Consider the following 23206-nt stretch of genomic DNA (forward strand, 5'->3'; position numbering starts at 1 on the left):
TGATTGCACCTTGAATTTGTTGTTGTCTTGCTAAATAATCACTTAGTGCATGAAAACGAATGTTAAAGGGAGATCGCTGCTAGAAATTAATATTTCTCCTTTTTTCGATGATTTACTGTGTAATATCATGCTTAGTTATGCTTAGAGCAGGACAGATCTGCATGGTTATTCATTCTTTTCGATGATTTGCTATTTGTTACATGTCTTTGGTTGCTACAAACATGAGCTAAATACATATGATTCATTGGTTAAAACATTTTCTTATTTTTTCTAAGCTTCCTCTAGTCTTTAAGGCGATTGTTTACACTTTTTTAGTCTATATTTTATCCCATTGATGCCCGTCTCCCTGGTGTTTATTGTTTGCTTTTGACATATGTCCTAAGACTGAGTTTTGACCTTCATCTTAAACAGAGATCCTGCAGATGTCTATTAGTTTTTAACCTGATTGCTTATAATTCTTAGCATGATATACCTCTCAAATCTATAAGATGTTGTTCTGTTGCACAAGGTTTGTTGTAGTTCTTTTTGTACAACTTTTGGTAGGACTTAATAGTCTTTTCTTGGTCATGTAGGACTAATACTATAATGGTCTGAGGTTCTGTAGGTAGTTCTTATCAAATTCCTTATATATAATAACACAAACTATGGTCAGTTAGATGAAAATCAAGACTTAGAACTATTTAAGTAGCTATATAGTATAGTCACTTCAAACTAATTGTTCATTGAACTGAATGTGGAATTCAATTGTTAACGATTTCTGCCTTTACCAAGTTTCAATTAATTTATGGTACCTATATGCTTGTTGAACTATCGACATCTCCAATTTTCCAGGGCCATTATGTCTGTAATAACTTACAACGGCCAGTTCAAGGAATACAACTTAAGCATTGATGCCCACAATGATCTAACTTGGTCTCTGGGACGTGAATTCAATCTTTTGACAGTGACTCTGGACAAGGCTGTCATTTCATGAGTGGCAAATAGTGGATGCATGTTAGCATGATATAGTTAGGAAAAAAATACCCTTGCCGCTCTTTTTCTATCCAAGGAAACAGTCTACATCTGCTGACATGACTGTTATAACATATATGGAGGAATTATCGTTGTAAATTTGTTCTATTTTTCCTCCCAAAAAGGTATATTCTCATTTTTCTGAGATACAACTCGGTCACAGCTGATGATATGTTGTATTTATGGAGTATAAAATTATCTATAATAAAGAATTTTACTGGTCTCAATTAACGAAATATAGGAATTTAACGAAATATGGCGAAAGTGCCTCCATTCAATCAGAGTATAGTTATTTAGTTACATCTCGTAGCCTCTGGCCTAAAGCTCTAGTGTAAAACTTTGAATATTTTAATTTGTTAAATCATGTAAAGGGAATTCAATTCAATCAGTTATAAGATTTCAAGTGTGATTAAACAAAAAGCTGTACGGTGTATTGACGATTACTCAAGAATCGCGTTTAGAAAAAAATAGGAGCGATTACAAAATTAGAGATTGCTTTATTTTACATAAAAGTAAAAGTGTAAAACTCAAGACTAAAATACAACTAGTTCTCATAATAACTGGAAATTACCTGGAAATTACAGAGCGATCGCATCAGTTTTAAATATTTCTGTTGTTACCTAACTAGATGTACATTCGAACAATACAAAAACCTAGTAGTCATTTATTTTTATAGGAAACTTATTAATACAATGACCAATATCCGACTACAGCATTGGCGGTGTTCCTAGTTCCAAATGGAGACTCGATCTAAATCATCGGCGGTTACCATTCATGGAATGCATCAGATGCAACTGGATCTTAATGCTCAATCTGCAGCAAATCAACAATTCATCATCATAATAAATAACTTCAAACAAATTCATTACCAAATCGAGAATCAAATAAACATGCTAATTGTGTACATTCCAAAAATAATGTAGAAGCCATGTCACACCCCTAATTATTGCCTGCATTCATATTACATTACATATATTACTTTTGCAACTCAATCAAACTCAGTTCATTAATAGAGAACTATGATCGGAATCTTAAATTGGAATGAACAAAATAAAAATGGACGTATGAAAGCTGCATCTTCTGGTGAATAGCTTTGGTTATAGCTCTCTTCATTTCCCTTCAAATAAAATATCATTCAATTGAGTAAGTCATTTTCTGGAAATACTGATTGCAAGTCTTCATTGTCTCTATTAACTTGAACTAGAACTGCAGCCTTGTACACAAACATCCCAAATATGACCGGCACAAGTTAAAATGAATGATATATATTAATGCAAATGAAAGGGACATGCTACAACCCTTTATCAACAACTCCAATGAATTTTCTAGGTCCTCACTTCTTATACCAATCCTTTTTCATGAGAACTTGTTCAGCAATAATAATCATCATTATCATGCAGGAAAAAGGTTGATAGCATTATTTGGTAAGCTTCTCCCTTGGAGTTCATGGGCTTGATACCTTAAACCATATTAAATCTGTAGCCCCACCATGCTTGATCAGGTTAGGAGAAGCTATGAATACATTCTAGTCTATTGACAATCCCTCAATCTCACAAACTTTGATCTTCTACATGTAAAACACTAATATGTATTATGCAAGTCACTTAAGAAGAATAAACCACGGAATCAAAAAGAAACTATTTCCTAAGTGTGCATTATTTGACTGCCTATGCAATTGGGTAGGAAAAAAAATCATATATATATTTTTAATATATTTCAAGAGTCCATACAGTTGAACCAATTAAATGCTAACTAAGCCATGCATATCCAAAGAATTCAACGCCCATTTGCATGCAGGTATAGCATATATAGATAAAGGTACAAAATGAAGTACCCTTTAACTTAATCCAAATGGAAGCATGCATTTTGCATCACAGTTAGTCTGTAATGGTAAAGTTTAGTACTTGCCGTCCAAATATGAATATAAAGATGAAGAGAAGCTCTTGAGTTACCCTGAAATACCACTTGAAGAGAAGCTCTTTAGCAGAAGCTACACTTACTAATAGTTTCTCCTCTTTTCCGATTAAATGTCACTGAGAGAAAATGAAAGTCTGCTGCTCGGCATTGATCATGCAGTATAATGCTAAAACCCCCAATTCCTATCAGTGGTATATCCAGTAGCTAACACCCCCAAATAAAAACCCTAAATCGGAATCCCAAACCTCTCAAATTTCACTGAACCATAAAATCAGAACCACAGGAAACCATCAAATAAAACCAAAGTCAATTCATGACAAATTGAATAAAGAACAAAATTAGAATTCAACACTAATAATAACAAGCAGCGCTCAAATGCGATTCTGCACAAGAAAGCTTCTAACACAGACAGCACGGCAGAAATTGAACCAAACATAGAAAAACCCTAATTAAATATGAAATTGTGATATAGAATCCTAATTAAATTTAACCTTAATTACAGAGTATAGCATAAATTTTTTTTCAATTGGCAATTTTACTATGGTGGTACAGGGTGATCAGCAGAGCATATAAAAGTGCCGTTAAACATCTCACTTACCTTATCATGTGAAAGAAGTTCAAATGAAGGACCAAAATAGCACTCACAGAGATCTTCCACTACCTGTACAGTAAAATGGACTTCAAGTGACAACTGATTAATCAAAACAGATATACGTGAAAGAGAATAAAAGAAAGATTATAACTGAGGGCTAAAAATATTATGAAGCAGGCAGTGAAATTAAATAGCCTTCCTTGCAGAAATTGGACCTGAGTGGCTAACATTACACTGGGGGCCTTCTTCAAAAGGAAGATTGAGCCCAGCTGCAACAACTTGAGCTATGTGTTTTGTTCTTGATAATGGGGATTAGGAACCCTAATCACCTAATCACACTCAGCAGAAATTGAAAATCTCAGGAAATCAACTGAAAGCACAAAATAACATGCAACACCAAAATAAGTCAACAAATGGATGTCGAGAAAGGACACAGGCACACAACACAGTAGAAATTAGAACTATATGAACTTCTAAATTTACTAGCAAACATGTTGATTAGCAAAATCTCACAGCACTGAATACAAGTAGGACTGGCAATTTACTGCACTGAACACAAGTAGAAAAATCTCCACCAATGCACATAACACATAGTTCAAGAATACATCAAGTTACACAAGTAAATTGAAGCAAAAGTTTTAAAAAATTGAAGACAAATTAAGGAATAAAACTTCATAAATTAGTGCATCAATCAAAAACTTTTTCACCTCCAAATTTTGAGAAATACAGTGCTGCTTACCTCTGGAATGGGCTGTCGGATTACATATTCCATGGCAACACCAATTAAAATCCTCCAAGTGATCTTGCACTACATATTGAAGACTAATAATAAGAATTGAAAGTATTTCAAAACTCAAATGCCCCTGCACTGTTTTGGATTCCATTAATACAAATTACATAACAAGAACATGAACTCTATAGCACAAATTCAATCGTACACAATAGAAGAACAAAAAATCTTTGCCCCTAATGCAATAATAAAACCAGAGAGAATACAGAGCAAAGCATCCATTCAATTCACGAAACTATGAAGTTAGAATTCACATTCTCTGAGAAACTCACCTTCGATGAAAAGAGAATCGTGAAGTCTACGACACGAAGTCCACGAACAGTAAAGCCTCCTATTCCTACTACAGTCCACGAGTTCACCTGCGCCACAACACATCATCACCCAAATTATTGTACCAAATCCCAAATTAAAAACACTAAAATCGGAACCCTAAAATCGGAAATTCAATACATACCTTCTCGATGATGGTGAGCGCAGAGAGGACGATGCCGAGCGCAGAGACGACGATGGGGAGCATGCAGCGACGATCAATGCAGAAGGGCGTATAGAAGCGATGGTGAGTGGCAAGTGGTGAATGCTGAGTGGTGAATGGTGAGCGGAGAATAGGAGCGACGGTGAGTGGCGACGGAGAGTGGCGAAAGTGATGAGCTGAGTGGGGGGCGAAGGTGATGAGCTGAGTGGCGAAGTGCGATATGATGATCAGGGTGATGAGCTGAGTGTCGCACTTTCGCGAACGAAGTGTTTTGGAGAAAAGGAAAATTGAAAAAGAGACAAAAAAATTTCACTGAGGTTTCTTCTTTGATGGTGAGAGGGTTTCTGAAGGCTACTAAGTGTGAGTTTTGAAGGGACAAAAATTTCACTAAGTGTATGAGTTTGCTTTTGGAAAATTGAGGGAAAATCAGTTATTTTTAATGTAAGAATCCTTTTCTTATCTAATGATTTTGCTAGTGTATATATCAATTTTGTGTTGTTTTACTTAAATCATAGATTATTAATTGAGATTCTTAATTACTTTTTTTTCTTTGAATGATGATCAATTTTTAAGAATGAAATCACATAGTTTTTATGTCAAATTTTTCTTTCCTTTTTCTAATGATATAATCAATTTTAACTATATATGAAATCTAAGATATATATACCTTTTCTTTATAAAAAATGACCAATATTCAACTACAAGTGAAAATTTTTATTTGAATGTAAGTATAAAATTTTTTAAGATTTAAAAAAAATTATTGATTAATGCAATAATAAAGATCTAAGAATAAAATCGTATCATATCTAATACATTAGGAAACAACATATCGGTATAACTATGTAAATTACATTAATCACGAGATTTTGAAGTATGAATAAAATTTAAAATATTATTCTATTCTCAAAATTCGATCTAAATATTATGTTTAATAACTTAATTCACTTAAATAGAGTATATTCATTAGAATTATTTTTGTAACAATAGCTAATGAAAATAAATTTATTCAGGATCAAATTTAAAATAAAATAATAGCAATTAATGTAAATTTAAATATTTAATCAAGTATTAAAATAAAATAATGATAAACTATTGTTGTATTAATATAGTGACATCATGAATTTGATTTGTTTATCGATTTATAATTGAGTTAAGGAAGAACGATAGGCAACTCGAACTTACTTCATTAACAGTTTGATAAGTTAAAGTGATGATGTTGATGGCAGATTTTAAACTTTAATTTGAACTTATATATTAATGTGAATTTAATATGGTACTGAAAGAAAATTAAGATCTTTTTTATGACAGAAAAGATAGCCAAAGTAAGAAAAAGAGAAAACAAAAATTTTAGTATCTAGGATGAAGACTGGGAGACTGAGACTCGATATCATGTTTGTTAGATCAGAAACTAGTACTAAAATTTTAGTATCTGTTCCCAAAATTTTAGAAGTACTTCCGAAAAGTGGAGACATGAGACTGAAATTTGGTGGGACGAAGACTGAAACTTTAATAACATTATACACCTAAAATATCATCATTTCAATTAATTAATTTCAAGTTTACTCTGTGTATAAATTAAATTAAAACTTTATTCTTATTTTATATAATCTCTGTCTTCCGCTTTACACCAAATATAATACTGAGACTTATTTCAATTTCGGTCTTTCAGTTTCTGCCTCTCAATCTCAGTCTCTCAGTCTCTGTCGCTCTTTCAAACCTTATCTAACATAAGCGCTGATGAAAACAATGGTGAATATTATCTTATCCACACTGTCATCGCATCGGATAAGATCCACACTCTAAAAGGATCGGTGTGATTGTCGGATGCGATAAATTTTTTGTTGATCTAGGATGGATACCAATCTAAAGAGACCATTTTATCAATGCTCTAAAAATATATGTGTCTCTTGAATATGATAGAAAAATAGAAAAAAATAGGTTTAAAAGAAAGAAAGAAAGAAATAAAAAATAACCTAAAATTATTGACTTTTTACAAAAAAGATTAATATATATAAAAAAATAAAAATAAAAATGATAATTAAAAATATGAGATTTTGTTAATTGTTATAATATTATATTCTTTAAAAAAAAAAGGTAATAGTTTTGGGTTTGGTTTCTATAATTATGATTTTTACTTGTTAGCATTTTTTACATTATACCTTAATGACATCAATACATGCTTAAAGTATAACTATTCAAGATTTTTATTTCTCTACTGTACGACTGAAGTTAGAGTTTTTGTCCATTTGTATCACTGGATTCAAAAATTGTGTAAGATTCAATTTAAAAAAATACGATAAAAAACTATCAGAGATATTTAATTATAAAAAAACCTTTAATATAAAAATTATTAAGTGAGAATAATTTTTATAATATTTATAAAAATTAATTTTTTAAAATTTCGAATGTATATGTAAACTATAGCCCACTTATTATTATTATTATTATTATTATTATTATTATTATTATTATTATTTCTTTGTTATTATAATTATTTATACATATTTTAAGTTAATGTTGCCAATTTTTTGTAAAGATTTATACATATTTTTAAGTTGATTTGATTATAGGATTTTACAATGTCAAATGTTAGATAGAATTAGTATGTTATAATTGAATTGAGTTCTTTTCATAATTTTTTAAAAATAATTAACAAAAATATATAATTTAGATGTAAATTTTGAATAAAAAAATACTTTATTCATTTGTATGTATTTGTTATATTTATTCATTAATATTTAACTCTAAATTATAATTAAGAAAATATTAATCGCTATGTTTAATTATCTAAATCGATCAGTCGTGAATATGTATATACAGATCTGATATGCAAGTCCACATATTCACACACCTAATAAATGAAGAGTAAATTATTTGTACAATTATAGTATAATTTATATTTAGTATAATTAGTAGTATATTAGAATATTATCTTTCTCCGAATAATATAAGGGTTTATCTATCTTGTATCCATATTAAAGTTTAAATTAGAAAGAAAATAAAAAATATCATATCCAATAATTAATTTATTTAGATATTCAAATATCAAATAATTTAATATAATAATAATTATTTAATATTAATATATAAATTGGTAGTATAATTGATAAATAAGACAAAAATATTTAATTTAATTTATTTAATATTAACTATATAATTTGATTTATTTAAAAATATAAGTCTTAAATGTTCTACTATTTTCATTCTATTATTATTATATTTATTTATTAGCATTTAATTTTAAATGATAATAAAGTTGTCTTAATTTAATTTTAAAATAAATGTATAAATAAAAAAATGCATTAGTTATTTGGGAAATTATGAAACCCTACTGCTGCGCTCTTTGTTTCTCTTCTATGCTCTTTCATTTCTTCATTTCTGCTTCACATTTTCCTCTTTTCCTTCCCCTTCCATTCACTTCTTAGATCTCTGAATCCCCACTCTACTTGACCATCACCGCTGCCATTTTCTCTTCTCCGGTCTTGCATTCCCATTGCCTCCCCACATCGCGACAGTCTTCTATTCTCTTCTCCAAGTCTCGCATCCCCAATGCCTCCCGACATTCTTTCGTGCCTTCTTTTTACCTCAACAATTGCAGCCACTGCTGTTGAGATTACAGAGATAACACAGCCTACGCGTAACAATTGCAGCCACATCTCTTCGTCCCTTCTTTTCACCATTCCTGAGTGGTGGTTTGTGATTTCTCGTAGCAACGGTGGAGATTCGTGGAAGCAGGCCACTCTCATAACAAATGGGTAAATTAGAATTTCAATATAAAATCTTTAATTAGAATATGATATCGTAAATTGGATTAACTTTATTATTTGGAGGATTTTTTTAAAAAAATTACTAGATTGAATTTGATTTTGAATATCAGATTTGAAATTAGAATATTGTTATTATTTATTAGGAAAACTTTCTAATAAAATTAGATTTTTGCACCTATTTTGTTTATTATCGCTATAAATAATAGCGTTTTACTTGATGTTTTAAAACTAAGCACTCTTTTTTTTTTTCAGGCACAGTAAACTGGTGGAGCAAAGAGGATGAGTAAGGTAATCATACTTGTTTTTGTTAAACAAAAAATATGATTATCAATCTTTTGTAATCTGTTTTTATCTTCTATTTTTCTTTAATTCTAATATCAATAGTGAAATTTATTTGGTTTGACTAGCAAACACCGACAGCCTCTGTAACTTCTAAGGGAGAATCGAACATGCACTTTTCTGCTTTGGATGAGAAGGTAATTGCTTTTTTAGCAAGTTTTTTTAAACATGTGTGTAGTTATCTTTTGTGATGTCTAGATTTGCTATGTTGTTACCTTATTATTTAGTAATGCGTGTCTTATTTTATGGCATCTTGAAGCTTGGAAAGGATGTTGCTGATGCACTGTTAGCGATGATACGCGAAGATGTTGTGGATGGAATAACAACGGTTCTGCCAAAGTTTGTGGAAACGGCTGGTTCTTCATCAAAAATTGAGAGTCATGGTGTCAAGCTTTCGAATACTGCTCCAGCTGTTACACCACCGTCAGACAGTTTGAAGCGCTTTCTTGATGCCAACCCTGCAATGTATTTGGGTGACGAGCCAGTAACGAAAAAAAAGACACCGAGGTGCAAAGGAAAAAAGCGTGGATTACCAGTTGGTGGACGAAATTGTGATCCATGTTCTTTTGTACTTGTATGAAATCATTATTATGGCATCGGTTGTTTTCACAACTCCGTTCAACTAACCAGCAAGTGTACTGGGTCGTCCAAGTAATAAACCTTACGTGAGTAAGGGTTGATCCCACAGAGATTGTTGGTATGAAGCAAGCTATGGTCACCTTGTAAATCTCAGTTAGGCAGATTAAACCAATTGATTATGGATTTTCTAAAATAAATAATAAACAGAAAATAAAAAGGGATAGAATACTTATGCAGATTCATTGGTGGGAATTTCAGATAAGCATATGGAGATACTGTATGGCTCAAGGACGCCTACTTTCCTACTGCTTCAACTCAATCCTTCTTACTCCTTTCCATGGCAAGCTGTGTATAGGGGTTCACCGTTCAACGATGGCTACTTTGAATCCTCTCGGGAAAATGGTCCTCTGCGGCTGTCACTCGCATGGCTAATCGTCTGGAGGCATCACACTGGCCGAAGGCTACATCCCATCCTCGCAGTGAAAACTACGCTCACGCGCTCTGTCACAGCACGGCTAATCACTGGTTGGTTCCCGCTCCTGCTGGAATAGAATCCCTTGATTCTTTTGCGTCTGTCACTAACGCCCAGCACTTGCAAGTCTGAAGCACGTCACAGTCATTCATTACCGGAATCCTACTCGGAACACCACAGACAAGGTTAGACTTTTCGGATTTCCAGGATCCTACTCGGAATACCACAGACAAGGTGAGACTTTCCGGATCCTCATAAATGCCGCCATCTTTCTAGCTTATACCACGAAGATTCTGTTGGGGAATCTAAGAGATACACATTCAAGCTCGGTTGCATGTAGAACGGAGGTGGTTTTCAATCACGTGCGTTCATAAGTGAGAATGATAATGAGTGTCACATAATCATCACATTCATCATGTTCTTGGGTGCGAATGAATATCTTGGAATAAGAATAAGAGAGAATTGAATAAAAGAAAATAGAATTGCATTAATACTTGAGGTACAGCAGAGCTCCACACCCTTAATCTATGGTGTGCAGAAACTCCACCGTTGAAAATACACAAGTAAAAGGTTCAGGCATGGCCGAGAGGCCAGCCCTCATGATCTGAGAACTAAACGTCCCAAGATATCTAATACAATAGTTAAATGTTCTATTTATAAATAAACTAGCTCCTAGGGTTTACATGAGTAAGTAATTGATGCATAAATCCACTTCCGGGGCCCACTTGGTGTATGCTTGGGCTGAGCTTGATCAATTCACGAGCTGAGGCTTCTCTTGGAGTTGAACTCCGAGTTATGACGTGTTTTGGGCGTTCAACTCCGGATCATGACGTTTTTCTGGCGTTTAACTTCAGACAGCAGCATGAACTTGGCGTTCAACGCCAAGTTACGTCGTCAATTTCCGAACAAAGTATGGACTATTATATATTTCTGGAAAGCTCTGAATGTCTACTTTCCAACGCCGTTGAGAGCGCGCCATTTGGAGTTCTGTAGCTCCAGAAAATCTATTTTGAGTGCAGGGAGGTCAGATTCCAACAGCATTAGCAGTCCTTTTTGTCAGCCTTTTTCAGAGTTTTGCTCAAGTCCCTCAATTTCAGCCAGAAATTACCTGAAATCACAGAAAAACACACAAACTCATAGTAAAGTCCAGAAATGTGAATTTAACATAAAAACTAATGAAAACATCCCTAAAAGTAGCTTGAACTTACTAAAAACTACCTAAAAACAATGCCAAAAAGCGTATAAATTATCCGCTCATCACAACACCAAACTTAAATTGTTGCTTGTCCCCAAGCAACTGAAAATCAAATAGGATAAAAAGAAGAGAATATACTATAAATACCAGAATATCAATGAATATTAATTATAATTAGATGAGCGGGACTTGTAGCTTTTTGCTTCTGAACAGTTTTGGCATCTCACTTTTTCCTTTGAAGTTTAGAATGATTGGCTTCTTTTAGGAACTTAGAATTTTGGATAGTGTTATTGATTTTCCTAGTTAAGCATGTTGATTCTTGAACACAGCTACTTATGAGTCTTGGCTGTGGCCCTAAGCACTTTGTTTTCCAGTATTACCACCGGATACATAAATGCCACAGACACATAACTGGGTGAACCTTTTCAGATTGTGACTCAGCTTTGCTAGAGTCCCCAGTTAGTGGTGTCCAAAGCTCTTAAGCACACTCTTTTGCTTTGGATCACGACTTTAACCACTCAGTCTCAAGCTTTTCACTTGGACCTTCATGACACAAGCATATGGTTAGGGACAGCTTGATTTAGCCGCTTAGGCCTGGATTTTATTTCCTTGGGCCTTCCTATCCATTGATGCTCAAAGCCTTGGATCCTTTTTACCCTTGCCTTTTGGTTTTAAGGGCTATTGGCTTTTTCTACTGCTCCTTCTTTTTTTTTTGCCATTTTCTTCTTGTTCACTGCTTTTTCTTGCTTCAAGAATCAATTTCATGATTTTTCAGATTATCAATAACATTTCTCTTTGTTCATCATTCTTTCAAGAGCCAACAATTTTAACATTCATAAACAACAAGATCAAAAATATGCACTGTTCAAGCATTCATTCAGAAAACAAAAAGTATTGTCACCACATCAATATAATTAAATTAAATTCAAGGATAAATTCGAAATTCATGTACTTCTTGTTCTTTTGAATTAAAACATTTTTCTTTTAAGAGAGGTGAAGGATTAATGGAATTTATTCATAGTTTTAAGGCATGGTTACATACTAATGATCATGAGATAAAGACACAAAACATAGATAAACACAATATTAAAAATCAAAAAACAGAAAGAAATAAAGAACAAGGAATGAATCCACCTGAGTGAGGGTGGCGCCTTCTTGAAGGTCCAATGGTGCTCTTTGAGCTCCTCTATGTCTCTTCCTTGCTTCTGTTGAATGATTCCTAGTAATTTTGGTGTTCCTCCCCTTAGTTGCTTCCAATATTTGTGTGGAGTACAACTTATCCCCTGAGGTATCTCAGGGATCTCTTGATTTGCAGCCACATGTTCTACCACTGAGCTATGACGGCTTTATATTAGTCTTTCCATCTCCCATGACTCAGAGGTGGAAGCTTTTGTCTTCCCTTTGAGGTTTCTCTGGCCTTAGGTGCCATTAATGGTAATGGAAAAGCAAAAAAGCTATGCTTTTACCACACCAAACTTAAAACATTGCTCGCCCTCGAGCAAGAGAAGAAAGAAGAGAAGAAGAAGAAGAAAATGGAGAAGAGTGAGGGGAGATGGATTCGGCTATATGGGTGGGATTGGGTGGGAAGGAGAAGTTGAATTGTAAAGGTAGGTGGGGTGTATAGGGAAGAGTGGATAAATGTGGGTGGTGAATGAAAAACAGAAGGGATGACCATGAATGGAGAGAGAGAGGGCGAGGTAGGTGGGGATCCTGTGAGGTTCACAGATCCTGAGGTGATCCTGTGGGGTCCACAGATCCTGAGGTGTCAAGGAATTCCATCCCTGCACCAATTAGGCATGTAAAATGCCTTTGCACACCATTCTGGTGTGTAAACGCCCATTGGTGCACATTCTGGGCATTCAACGCCCATGTAAAGCATGTTTCTGGCGTTGAACGCCAGTTTCATGCTTGTTACTGGCGTTCAGCGCCAGTTTTTCCTCTCTGGGCACATTCCTGGCATTCAGCGCCAGAATGTTGCTTGTTTCTGGCGTTCAGCGCCAGAATGGTGCTCTGTTCTGGCGTTGAACGCCAGCCAGATGCATCTTACTGGCGTTGAACGCCAGCCTGTGCGTCCTCCAGGGTGTGAATTTTTTCTTCTGCTATTTTTGATCCTGTTTTTAATTTTTATGATTTTTTTGTGACTCCTCATGATCATGTACCTAATAAAACACAAAATAACAATAAAATAGAATAAAATAAAATTAGATAAATAAAATTGGGTTGCCTCCCAACAAGCGCTTCTTTAATGTCAATAGCTTGACAGTGGCTCTCATGGAGCCACAAGGTAATCAGGTCAATGTTGTATAGTTGTCCACACCAAACTTAGAGTTTGGATATGGGATCTTAACACCAAACTTAGAGTTTGGTTGTGGCCTCACAACACCAAACTTAGAGTTTGACTGTGGGGGCTCTTCTTGACTCTGAACTAAGAGAAGTTCTTCATGCTTACTCTCTATTGTCACAGAGGGATGGCCATGTGCCTTAAACACAAGGTAGTCCCCATTCAATTGAAGGACTAATTCACCTCTGTTGACATCTATCACAGCTTCTGCTGTGGCTAGGAAAGGTCTTCCAAGGATGATGCAATCATCCTCCTCCTTCCTAGTGTCTAAGATTATGAAATCAGCAGGGATGTAAAGGCCTTCAACCTTTACTAACACGTCCTCTACTATTCCATAAGCTTGTCTCAATGACTTGTCTGCCAGTTGTAATGAGAACAAGGCAGGTTGTACCTCAATGATCCCCAGCTTCTCCATTACAGAGAGTGGCATTAGATTTATCCCTGACCCCAGATCACACAGAGCCTTTTTAAAGATCATGGTGCCTATGGTACAGGGTATTAAGAACTTGCCAGGATCTTGTTTCTTTTGAGGTAGAATTTTCTGAATCCAAGTATCCAGTTCATTAATGAGTAAGGGAGGTTCACTTTCCCAAGTCTCATTACCAAACAACTTGGCATTCAGCTTCATGATAGCTCCTAAGTATTGAGCAACTTGCTCTCCAGTCACATCTTCATCCTCTTCAGAGGAAGAATAGTCTTCAGAGCTCATGAATGGCAGAAGGAGGTTTAATGGAATCTCTATGGTCTCTATATGAGCTTCGGATTCCTTTGGATCCTTAATAGGAAACTCCTTCTTGCTTGAGGGACGTCCCAGGAGGTCTTTCTCACTAGGATTTTTGTCCTCCTCCTCCCTTGTGCATTCGGCCATATTGACTATGTCAATGGCTTTGCACTCTCCTTTTGGATTCTCTTCTGTATTGCTTGGGAGAGTACTGGGAGGAGTCTCAATGACTTTCTTACTCAGCTGGCCCACTTGTGCCTCCAGATTTCTAATGGAGGATCTTGTTTCACTCATGAAACTGAAAGTGGCCTTTGACAGATCAGAGACTACATTGGCTAAATTAGAAGTGTTTTGTTCAGAATTCTCTGTCTGTTGCTGAGAAGATGATGGATATGGCTTGCTATTGCCCAGCCTATTACGTCCACCATTGTTAAAGCCTTGTTGAGGCTTTTGTTGATCCTTCCATGAGAAATTTGGATGATTTCTCCATGATGAGTTATAGGTGTTTCCATAAGGTTCACCCATGTAATTAACCTCTGCCATGGCAGGGTTCTCAGGATCATAAGCTTCTTCAGAAGCTGCCTCTCTAGTACTGTTGGATGCATGTTGCCATCCATTCAGATTTTGAGAGATCATGTTGACCTGTTGAGTCAACACTTTGTTCTGAGCCAATATGGCATTCAGAGTATCAATTTCAAGAACTCCTTTCTTTTGAGGTATCCCATTGTTCACGGAATTCCTCTCAGAAGTGTACATGAATTGGTTGTTTGCAACCATGTCAATGAGTTCTTGAGCCTCTTTAGGCGTTTTCTTCAGGTGAATAGATCCACCTGCAGAATGATCCAATGACATTTTTGAAAATTCAGAGAGACCATAATAGAATATATCTAATATGGTCCATTCTGAAAACATGTCAGATGGACATCTTTTGGTCAGCTGCTTGTATTTTCCCAAGCTTCATAGAGGGATTCACCATCTTTTTGTTTGAAGGTTTGAACATCCACTCTCAGCTTGCTCAGCTTTTGAGGAGGAAAGAATTTATCCAGGAAGGCAGTGACCAGCTTATCCCAGGAGTCCATGCTATCCTTAGGTTGTGAATCCAACCATATTCTAGCTCTGTCTCTTACAGCAAAAGGGAAAAGCATGAGTCTGTAGACTTCAGGATCAACTCCATTCATCTTTACAGTCTCACAAATCTGCAAGAACTCAGTTAAAAACTGGTAAGGATCTTCAGATGGAAGTCCATAAAACTTGTAGTTTTGTTGTATTAAAGCAACTAGTTGAGGTTTCAACTCAAATTTGTTTACTCCAATGGCAGGAATGGAGATGCTTCTTCCATCAAACTTGGACGTTGGCTTTGTGAAGTCACCAAGCATTCTCCTTACATTATTATTATTTTCGGCTGCCATCTCCTTCTCTTGTTCGAAAATTTCTAAAAGGTTGTTTCTGGATTGTTGTAATTTAGCTTCTCTTAATTTTCTCTTCAGAGTCCTTTCAGGTTCTGGATCAATTTCAACAAGAGTGCCTTTATCCCTGTTCCTGCTCATATGAAAGAGAAGAAAACAAGAAAAGAAAGAGGAATCCTCTATGTCACAGTATAGAGATTCCTTTATGTTAGTAGAAAAAGAAGGGGTAGAAGAATGAAGAGGGAGATTCGGATTTTGGATGAAGAGAGGTGGAGAGAAGTGTTAGTAATTAAATAATTAAATAGAAGAAGAAAAGAGAAAGGAAATTTCGAAAATAATTTTGAAAAGTGGGTTAGTAATTTTCGAAAAATAAAATATAATTGAATTTAAAATTTAAAACAATTAATTAATTAAAAAGAATTTTTGAAAAAGAGAGAGGTATTTTCGAAAATTGAAGAGGGAAAGATAGTTAGGTGGTTTTGAAAAAGATAAGAAACAAACAAAAAGTTAGTTAGTTGATTGAAAAAGTTTTGAAATCAAAATTTTAAAAAGATAAGAAGATAATAAGTTAGATAAGATATTTTGAAATCAAATTTTGAAAAAATATAAAATTTTTGAAAAAGATCAAATAAAAGATAAAAAATATTTAATTCAAAAATTTTGAAATTATTTACTTCACTAACAAGAAACTAAAAGATAAAATTCTAGAATTTAAAGATTGAACATTTCTTAACAAGAAAGTAACAAACTTCAAATTTTTGAATCAATCACATTACTTGTTAGCTAATTTTCGAAAATTAGATATAAAAGCTAAGAAAAAGATTTTTGAAAAAATAATTTTTTTTTTAAATTTTCGAAAATAAAAAAAATGAAAAAGATATGATTTTTGAAAAAGATTTTGAAAAGATAAGATTTTTAAAATTGAAATTTTGACCTTGACTTGTAAGAAACAACTAATTTTAAAAATTTTTGACCAAGTCAACCCAAAATTTCGAAAATTTGGAGGGAAATAAGGAAAATATATTTTTTTGATTTTTGAATTTTTAATTATGAGAGAGAAAAACAACAAAAATACTCAATGCATGAAATTTTTAGATCAAAACAATGAATGCATGCAAGAATGCTATGAATGTCAAGATGAACACCAAGAGCACTTTGAAGATCATGATGAACATCAAGAACATATTTTTGAAAAATTTTTGATGCAAAGAAAACCTGCAAGACACCAAACTTAGAAATCTTTAATGCATGGACTCTAACAAACAAAAAATGCATATGAAAAACAACAAACAACACAAAACAAGAAAACATCAAGATCAAACAAGAGGACTTATCAAGAACAACTTGAAGATCATGAAGAACACTATGAATGCATGAAATTTTCGAAAAATTTTTAAAGCATGCAATTGACACCAAACTTTAAAATTGACTCAAGACTCAAACAAGAAACACAAAATATTTTTGGTTTTTTTATGATTTTATGATTTTTTTTGTATTTTTATTATTTTTTTTCGAAAATTATGTTTAGAAAAACGAAAAATAAAAGAAAAAATTTGAAAAAGAATTTTGAAAAGAAAATTACCTAATCTGAGCAACAAGATGAACCGTCAGTTGTCCATACTCGAACAATCCCCGGCAACGGCGCCAAAAACTTGGTGGACGAAATTGTGATCCATGTTCTTTTGTACTTGTATGAAATCATTATTATGGCATCGGTTGTTTTCACAACTCCGTTCAACTAACCAGCAAGTGTACTGGGTCGTCCAAGTAATAAACCTTACGTGAGTAAGGGTCGATCCCACAGAGATTGTTGGTATGAAGCAAGCTATGGTCACCTTGTAAATCTCAGTTAGGCAGATTAAACCAATTGATTATGGATTTTCTAAAATAAATAATAAACAGAAAATAAAAAGGGATAGAATACTTATGCAGATTCATTGGTGGGAATTTCAGATAAGCATATGGAGATACTGTATGGCTCAAGGACGCCTACTTTCCTACTGCTTCAACTCAATCCTTCTTACTCCTTTCCATGGCAAGCTGTGTATAGGGGTTCACCGTTCGACGATGGCTACATTGAATCCTCTCGGGAAAATGGTCCTCTGCGGCTGTCACTCGCATGGCTAATCGTCTGGAGGCATCACACTGGCCGAAGGCTACATCCCATCCTCGCAGTGAAAACTACGCTCACGCGCTCTGTCACAGCACGGCTAATCACTGGTTGGTTCCCGCTCCTGCTGGAATAGAATCCCTTGATTCTTTTGCGTCTGTCACTAACGCCCAGCACTTGCAAGTCTGAAGCACGTCACAGTCATTCATTACCGGAATCCTACTCGGAATACCACAGACAAGGTTAGACTTTTCGGATTCCCAGGATCCTACTCGGAATACCACAGACAAGGTGAGACTTTCCGGATCCTCATAAATGCCGCCATCTTTCTAGCTTATACCACGAAGATTCTGTTGGGAAATCTAAGAGATACACATTCAAGCTCGGTTGCATGTAGAACGGAGGTGGTTGTCAATCACGTGCGTTCATAAGTGAGAATGATAATGAGTGTCACATAGTCATCACATTCATCATGTTCTTGGGTGCGAATGAATATCTTGGAATAAGAATAAGAGAGAATTGAATAAAAGAAAATAGAATTGCATTAATACTTGAGGTACAGCAGAGCTCCACACCCTTAATCTATGGTGTGCAGAAACTCCACCGTTGAAAATACACAAGTAAAAGGTTCAGGCATGGCCGAGAGGCCAGCCCTCATGATCTGAGAACTAAACGTCCCAAGATATCTAATACAATAGTTAAATGTTCTATTTATAAATAAACTAGCTCCTAGGGTTTACATGAGTAAGTAATTGATGCATAAATCCACTTCCGGGGCCCACTTGGTGTATGCTTGGGCTGAGCTTGATCAATTCACGAGCTGAGGCTTCTCTTGGAGTTGAACTCCGAGTTATGACGTGTTTTGGGCGTTCAACTCCGGATCATGACGTTTTTCTGGCGTTTAACTTCAGACAGCAGCATGAACTTGGCGTTCAACGCCAAGTTACGTCATCAATTTCCGAATAAAGTATGGACTATTATATATTGCTGGAAAGCTCTGAATGTCTAATTTCCAACGCCGTTGAGAGCACGCCATTTGGAGTTCTGTAGCTCCAGAAAATCTATTTTGAGTGCAGGGAGGTCAGATTCCAACAGCATTAGCAGTCCTTTTTGTCAGCCTTTTTCAGAGTTTTGCTCAAGTCCCTCAATTTCAGCCAGAAATTACCTGAAATCACAGAAAAACACACAAACTCATAGTAAAGTCCAGAAATGTGAATTTAACATAAAAACTAATGAAAACATCCCTAAAAGTAGCTTGAACTTACTAAAAACTACCTAAAAACAATGCCAAAAAGCGTATAAATTATCCGCTCATTACCAGTCTCTGAAGTTAAGGTTTTATATTTTTTTAACAAATGTCAAAATTTATTTTTTATTTTTAATTATTGTTAATTTAAAAAAAAGCATTAACATCATTTATATTGTGATAATCAAAGCATTAACATCATTACCAAATTTTCTGTTATATCTTTCATATTTGCCTTACTTCTTAAATTAATTGTTATATTTTTTGGATTTGCAGAAAGAATTACATTTTGGGAAGAAACTTCCTCTAGGATGTTCATGGCTTTATTACAATCATTTCAATCCAAACATGGACGGAGATGACATGCCACATGTAAGTTTCGGTCTTTAGGATAACATTGTTATTAATAGAATTTTGTGTGTACACTTTTGACTAAATAATTAATGTTGACATTGTTTTTATAGTGTTTGGACCTTTTATTTTGACCAACTAAAGAGATGAAATTTTTTGAATATGAGCTGGCCATTGCTGCTTACATTTTTGGAAACAATTTAGATCCAAAGTAAGTAAAATTAATTTAAATCTCATTTGAATTGTTGATTTGTCATGTAATTATTTTTTTAATATTTTCTAAGACCATAGTATAATATTCTTTTTCATGATTTAAGGGAAGTGCTTATCCCAGACGATCATTGTATGGGCACACGCGAGACTCTTTTGACTATTATGCTCGGCAAGCCAATAATTGGTGATGTAAGAATTATTTCAGCATTATTTCTTTGTTATGCTTGCAAATTTATAAAATTTGAATTAGTGTAGCATAACCGTGATTGTCTTTAATCCATAGGTCCTTACCTTAGTTTGTTCGATGATGACCAAAGGGCCATTTGGGCTAAGTAATATCAAATTAAGGACCCAATGGTTTTTGCCACCGACATTCTCTGTAAGTTTATTTGCAATTCAAAATTTACTCTTCAATATAAATATATCTTCCTAGCTAATTTATAAATATAATAAGATTCCTCACTTAGTTCAATATGCAATGTAGCAAATTGTGTTAAGTTCGAAACAGAAATGTTCCGGCACAATGAAATACATCAAGGATAACTTTATGGGAGACCTCGGCGGTTTACATGAGGTTCGTTAATTCTGGTCAACATTCAATTAATTGGAATATTAATATTTCAATGCTATTTTTATTAAAAATTATTTTTTGAATATTGTAGATTTTTGTGCCAATTCACCTTAATGATCATTGGTTTCTCATAGTGGTTAATCTGCTTTATAAGACCGTGAGGTATATGGACTCATTCAAGGGCTGTACATCGATGACAGTGCGTAAGGGTGTCATTGATGATGTGTTAACTTATCTTGAGAAGTTTGTATCCGACAAAAACTTCCAAGAAACACCTTCACATGAAAACCTTCAATTTTCTAAATATAAATTCTCTGAGCCAGCTGTCCCACAACAAAAAGCCAAGTCGTAAGTTTAGATATATGAATTTTCAGAGTACAAGTTAATTTTTCTGGCTGTTTGTTCTTTTATAATATTGCTTTGTTAATGTGTGCCTTGAATTGTCTTGAAGGAATGATTGTGGTATTTGGGTCGCTGAATGGATGATCCTCAATCACTATTGGGGCGTCAATAAGCCATGGGTAGGAAAATCGTCTATGGATTTTATAATGTTTATTTTTTTGGGTTTATTTAATTAAATAATATCATTGTTAATGTCTGTTAGGTTATCAATGACTACTCAAGAATGCAATTGGCTGTGGATTTAGTGTACAAATGGCACAACCCGAAGCGGGATACGATAAAAGATCTTGCTGTTGCTGACTGGAATAAAAAGATGCAGCAGTCTGTCCTTTAAACTTAGGATTTTGAGACGCCTCTAGTTAAAAATTTATTAATCGTAATCGTGTCTTTTAAGAAAACATTTATTTAGTTAAGTTATGGATTGATTAGGCCATTTTAAATTTGTTTGAAGTACACTTTATCTTTATATTTAAGTCTATAATAATTTATATATTACTGTTTTTGGACTATTTAGATATATATTGTTCTTTTTTATTTATAATAATTTATACATGATCTTCGTAGCAATTGTTTCATTATTATTGAACCTAACCTATATTTTAAGTTCAGTCGCAGTGGTTATGGTAACAACAATTACTATGTTAAAAATCTGAAGTGCATATGGCAAATATTGTGGAGGCAGGTACTTTTGCATTTTAGTAATAAGGAATGGTTAGGGTGAGTTAGGTAATTATGTTATGGCCATTATAGATTTTTTGCATTATAGTGTTTCTATTCAATTTTCTGTGTTACAGCATAGTACTATATACTTATCCTTTGTGTTTGTGAGAAATCTTTTGAGTGCAAACTGAAACAGAACTTTGTGGTTGTGGCAGCCTACAATAAGAAAAAATTTTCGCAGCTGCTGCCAGCAGTGCTGCACTTTTAGAAAGGGCCCCATCTGTGGTAGTTATGGATGGACTGCACCATTTTTCTTGCAGTTCCTCTTTTGAAATTTATTTATTTATTTCTGTAGATCCTTGAAGCTACCAGAGAATGTACGAGTAACCAAGGTATGTTCTTTACCTTAAGCATACAATACTGAAAGTTTAGTGAAACTTAGTTGTTTCGGTATCAGCTTTTCGGTATCAGCTTTTGTTGATTTTGTTAATAGCATATAAGATTTCTATTTTCTGGCAATATGTTCTTTACCTTAAGCTTTAGAAAGGGGTTTTGCTGATACCATAGATGAATTTTCTTAGGTGAGAAATTCTCCAAGTAAAAGAGTATTTACTGCTGATTATGAATCTGACTCATCACTACATATTTGATGCAGGGGAAGTTTGCTAGTAATACAGCAATAAGTGCAATGTTTTCACCTAGATCTTCTGGTGTACAGCCTACGGTGACGAAGAAAATGCCAAAGGTGTTACAAGAACAGCCATGTGCAGCTAATAGAACTGGTCTAAATAGCCATACGGGTCCTTCTGCCAGTGCCAGAGCCCCAGCTTCTAAGTAAGTAAAGCCTGCTGGATCATGGATATACAATTTGTGAAAGAAACATGAAGTTGGATGAAGGTCTTAACAATTAATTTTTGATGTGTTTCTTGTTTTTCTAATGTGGTAAGGTCTCATGTATTGCAGGGCGCAGGTTGTTGGTTGGCCTCCTATAAGATCATTTAGGAGAAATTCAATGGCAACCGCATCAAAGAACAATGATGAAGTGGATGGAAAACCTGGTTTGGCCGCTCTACTTTGTGAAGGTCAGCATGGATGGTGCTCCCTATCTCAGGAAGGTGGATCTCAGAATTTATGCATCCTATATTTAGACAGCTGCTTAAGTAGATTTTCTGTTCTTTGCAGCTCCCAGGGCCATGGAGAAGTTCAAGAGCATGTGTTAGATGCTGTATCCAGATGTTTGGAAGTGATGACTGCCGTTTTTTGTGTATTAAAGATGTTTAGTTCTGGATTACCTATGTTTCTAAGTCCATTCAGAGTTTGTGTTTGTTATATTTGTTATCTTATGAGGCTACGTTGGTAGATTTAGTGTTTGTGGAATCTAAAATCATTATAGGAATCTGTCTTGGATGAATCAAATGCCTTTTACAGCCTAATTTACTGATCCCAATCTATCATTGACTAATCTTTTTCTTGTCCATTATTCCTAATTTTACTCCCACATTTAGGTGTTGGCTTTAGCAACGACTGAAAATACTCCTCCAGGAGCTGTATCCAAGCTACCTGTATTTTGTTGTATGATGGTTCTTGTATTTTATTGCACAAAAAATTTCTCTTTGTATAGTATAGTTTTAGTTGTTCTGGCAATGTATATCCATATATTACACATGCAATAGAAAGTTAATTCTACACTCGTAGCAAAAATAGAATATGAATATACACAAGAGTCATTTTCCAGTCAAATATTTTCTATTTCTTTGCCTTCATCGTTTTATATTTGATTGATACTGAGTGCTTGCGATGGTTGATAAGTAATAACGAGCTTCAGAACGTGGTTTCAAGTCTTCATTTTTTTTTAATCGAGTCCAACACTTGAGAGTAGAGATTCTTCAGTTCAATACAAAGCTGGAAAGCACTCATTTATTTATTTATTTAAATAGGAGGTGGAATGCAGCATTATGAGTAGTTATGAGTAATCACTCGGGAAAAGTGAGTGCAGTGATGAGTTGGTCCAGCTGGGGAAAGCGAGAGACGAGGTCAGAGCGCTTAGCAAG

General features: G+C 34.5%; 1 protein-coding gene across 15 annotated transcripts; it reads right to left on the reverse strand.

Moving 5' to 3' along the window:
• Positions 1-1545: 1545 nt before the first annotated feature.
• LOC130951785 (uncharacterized) lies at positions 1546-5170 on the reverse strand. Of its 15 annotated transcripts, none has more exons than XR_009074092.1 (5): positions 4765-5170; positions 4583-4669; positions 4260-4383; positions 3736-3890; positions 1546-3589 (listed from the first exon to the last, which is right to left on the reverse strand). XR_009074092.1 is itself a non-coding variant. In XM_057880518.1 (5 exons), the coding sequence occupies exons 1-5, from the start codon at positions 4825-4827 to the stop codon at positions 1813-1815; spliced, it is 294 nt and encodes a 97-aa protein (XP_057736501.1). In that variant the 5' UTR covers positions 4828-5170; the 3' UTR covers positions 1546-1812. The 15 variants fall into 15 exon arrangements, 6 of the variants coding, with proteins under 6 accessions (XP_057736501.1, XP_057736499.1, XP_057736504.1 ...); XR_009074099.1 differs by having other exon boundaries at positions 3736-3849; positions 4260-4388; XR_009074098.1 differs by having other exon boundaries at positions 1546-1824; positions 3527-3589; positions 3736-4388.
• Between the last annotated feature and the right edge of the window lie 18036 nt (positions 5171-23206).

The sequence above is a fragment of the Arachis stenosperma genome, chromosome 9 (assembly GCF_014773155.1).
Source record: "Arachis stenosperma cultivar V10309 chromosome 9, arast.V10309.gnm1.PFL2, whole genome shotgun sequence".
Taxonomy (NCBI): Eukaryota; Viridiplantae; Streptophyta; class Magnoliopsida; order Fabales; family Fabaceae; genus Arachis; species Arachis stenosperma.

Bases quoted from the DNA above. Each gene is read 5' to 3' on its own strand.
- LOC130951785 (XM_057880516.1), bottom strand. From the start codon at position 4,827: ATGCTCCCCATCGTCGTCTCTGCGCTCGGCATCGTCCTCTCTGCGCTC. The intron at 4,329-4,582 runs GTGAGTTTCTCA...TTCAATATGTAG, and splicing joins CGATTCTCTTTTCATCGAAG to TGCAAGATCACTTGGAGGAT. The intron at 3,590-4,259 runs GTAAGCAGCACT...TTTACTGTACAG, and splicing joins TCCGACAGCCCATTCCAGAG to GTAGTGGAAGATCTCTGTGA.